At 37.4% G+C, this 2,598-nt stretch overlaps 1 protein-coding gene across 1 annotated transcript; it reads left to right on the top strand.

Moving 5' to 3' along the window:
- Window positions 1-1,038: 1,038 nt before the first annotated feature.
- LOC106416792 (NAC domain-containing protein 55-like) lies at window positions 1,039-2,379 on the top strand. Its single transcript, XM_013857690.3, has 3 exons — window positions 1,039-1,386; window positions 1,476-1,744; window positions 1,827-2,379. Exons 1-3 carry the CDS (start codon window positions 1,206-1,208, stop codon window positions 2,328-2,330), a joined length of 954 nt encoding a protein of 317 aa, XP_013713144.1. The 5' UTR covers window positions 1,039-1,205; the 3' UTR covers window positions 2,331-2,379.
- The last annotated feature ends 219 nt before the right edge of the window (window positions 2,380-2,598 follow it).

Below are 2,598 nucleotides of genomic sequence, written 5' to 3'. Positions count from 1 at the left end.
ATCATGTACTTGTGAACAAGATTCTAATAAAATAAAACTTTGATAGTTCATTTTTTTTTCAGTTTTCACATACATATTTCATATATAAGTGAATTGTTAAGAAAATCATGAAAGAAAAGCCACATAATTTTCTAAGAGAAAAAAGCTATTCAAGATACATATGTTATCCTTTTTTTCTTTTAAACCTAACACCCTAGCTAGTAGTAAAATTAATGTTAATTGGTTTCGGATAATTTGCTCGAACCTATATTACAAACTGACCTGATGTTGCAGTCAACCAAAAACTTTACAATCTGATTAATAATATTAGAGAAAAGTGGAGAGTCTACATCATTGGCTTGTGTTTAGTGTTCGTCTTTCGCTCATCCGTAATGGCTTTTTGACGAGGAAAATATCTCGCCTAACTCAACCTATAATCACAAAACACATGTCAATTCGTCGTAGTTTAATCCGTATGAAAATGCTCTACATGTTACCATCTCGTGAACTCACACCCCGTCATTCACTTACACGTGTCTTTTCTTCTTGACTAAATCAAATAATTTGGCACACACCCATTAAAAAGGAAGTAGAATCCTTTGTACTTTTCGTATATTGTCAAAGAAATATACCGCGTAAATTACAGGAAAATAAAGTCTTAAACAATCAGCTAATCTTGATTTTGAATATTGAATAATTGAATATTGATCCAGAGCATAAATAAAACACTTGGGAAAACGGTAAAAATCATTCAAGGCGGCTACAGTCACACGCACGTACACACAAAGTAATAAATTAAATTGTCAGTAATACAAAGTACTATTATTATTTTTCTTGGTCAAAGTAGTAGTAATACAAAGTACTATTATTATTTTTCTTGGTCAAAGTAATACTAATACGTAATAATATAATCAACTTTCTTGGATAGGTTTCTGGTTCAACGAACCCATGGGATGGCATAAATCACGACACTCAAATTGATCCACGTTTCATGATAAACCCAAAGATATGGGACCCATATCGAGGCTGCACGTTAACGAAGATTAGGCGGCGGTGTTGAATCTCTCTACGTATATTATATATATACATATGCACTCCCACGTAGCAGAGTTTCAAAATCTTTAATGTGAAAAATACACAAAACAAAACAAAAAACAAGAAAGTTCAACGCCGTATCAGAAAGGTGTAGATACTTTATTTGTCCGGGAGAATATAAAGAAAAGAGAATGGGTATCCAAGAACTCGACCCGTTGGCCCAACTAAGTTTACCACCGGGCTTCCGGTTTTACCCGACGGACGAAGAGTTGATGGTTGAATATCTATGCAGAAAAGCTGCCGGTCATGACTTCTCTCTCCAGCTCATAGCCGAGATCGATCTCTATAAGTTCGACCCGTGGGTCTTACCGAGTACGTTGCCTTAACCGCCTTGGTTTAACCCAAAGAGTCTAATTATAGGTAGATGTAATTTATCTAATTCTTGTTGTTTGGTTTTGTAGGTAAGGCGTTATTCGGGGAAAAAGAATGGTATTTCTTCAGCCCGAGGGATAGGAAGTATCCTAACGGGTCGAGACCTAACCGGGTTGCCGGGTCAGGTTACTGGAAAGCCACCGGTACGGATAAGGTTATATCGACTGAGGGAAGAAGAGTTGGGATCAAGAAAGCTTTGGTGTTTTATGTAGGAAAAGCACCAAAAGGCACCAAAACTAATTGGATCATGCATGAGTACCGTCTCATCGAACCCTCTCGTAGATATGGAAGCACCAAGGTACGTAAACTCAAAAATAAAATATACTAAATTAGTTTGTTTTGTTTATTTAATATCATTTAGAAAATATTTTTTTTCACAGCTTGATGATTGGGTTTTATGCCGAATATACAAGAAGCAATCAAGCGCACAGAAACAGGTTTATAGTAATCCAATGACAAGTGGAAGAGAATACAGCAACAATGATTCGTCGACGTCATCTTGCTCTCATCAATACAATGATGTTCTCGAGTCGTTACATGAGATCGATAACAGAAGTTTGGGATTTGCGGCCGGTTCATCAAACGCACCTCCTCACCATAGTCATAGACCGAGCTTAATCGAACAGAAAACCGGGTTTCTTAATTTATCTAGGGAACCAAGCTTTGACTGGCCAACCTATGGTGGGCATGACTCGGTCCCTGAACTTACACCGAGTCATAATGTTCCTCGTCTCCGTTACGGCGACGGTGGTGGTTATTTTCGAAGTGTCAAGACAAATGAAGAAGACAATAAGACGCAGCAACAAGCTGAGGGTTTCAGTGCTGACCCGGTAAACGGATTCGGGTACTCGGATCAACAACATGATGCTTTCGGGTTTATTTAATTGTGAAACGGTGACATAATAAAAAAAGACAATTTATTTTTGTGTATCAGATTAATTAAGTAAATATAGTGTAGAAAAATTGTAATTATTTGGGGGGTGTGGGGTGGGGTGTTAGGCGTAGGTTCCACTTGCATATCATTTGTACTCAAATACGATATTTGATAATTGGTCGACAAACAATAACGATAACAAACAGAAAACCATAGACTAGGACTAAATGGCGTAGAGAGAGAACAGAGAGAGAGGTAGAGAGAGAGAGTCAGTAGAA

This window comes from Brassica napus, chromosome C1 (assembly GCF_020379485.1).
Source record: "Brassica napus cultivar Da-Ae chromosome C1, Da-Ae, whole genome shotgun sequence".
NCBI classification, from domain to species: Eukaryota; Viridiplantae; Streptophyta; class Magnoliopsida; order Brassicales; family Brassicaceae; genus Brassica; species Brassica napus.
This window is presented reverse-complemented; position numbering and strand designations above follow the sequence as displayed.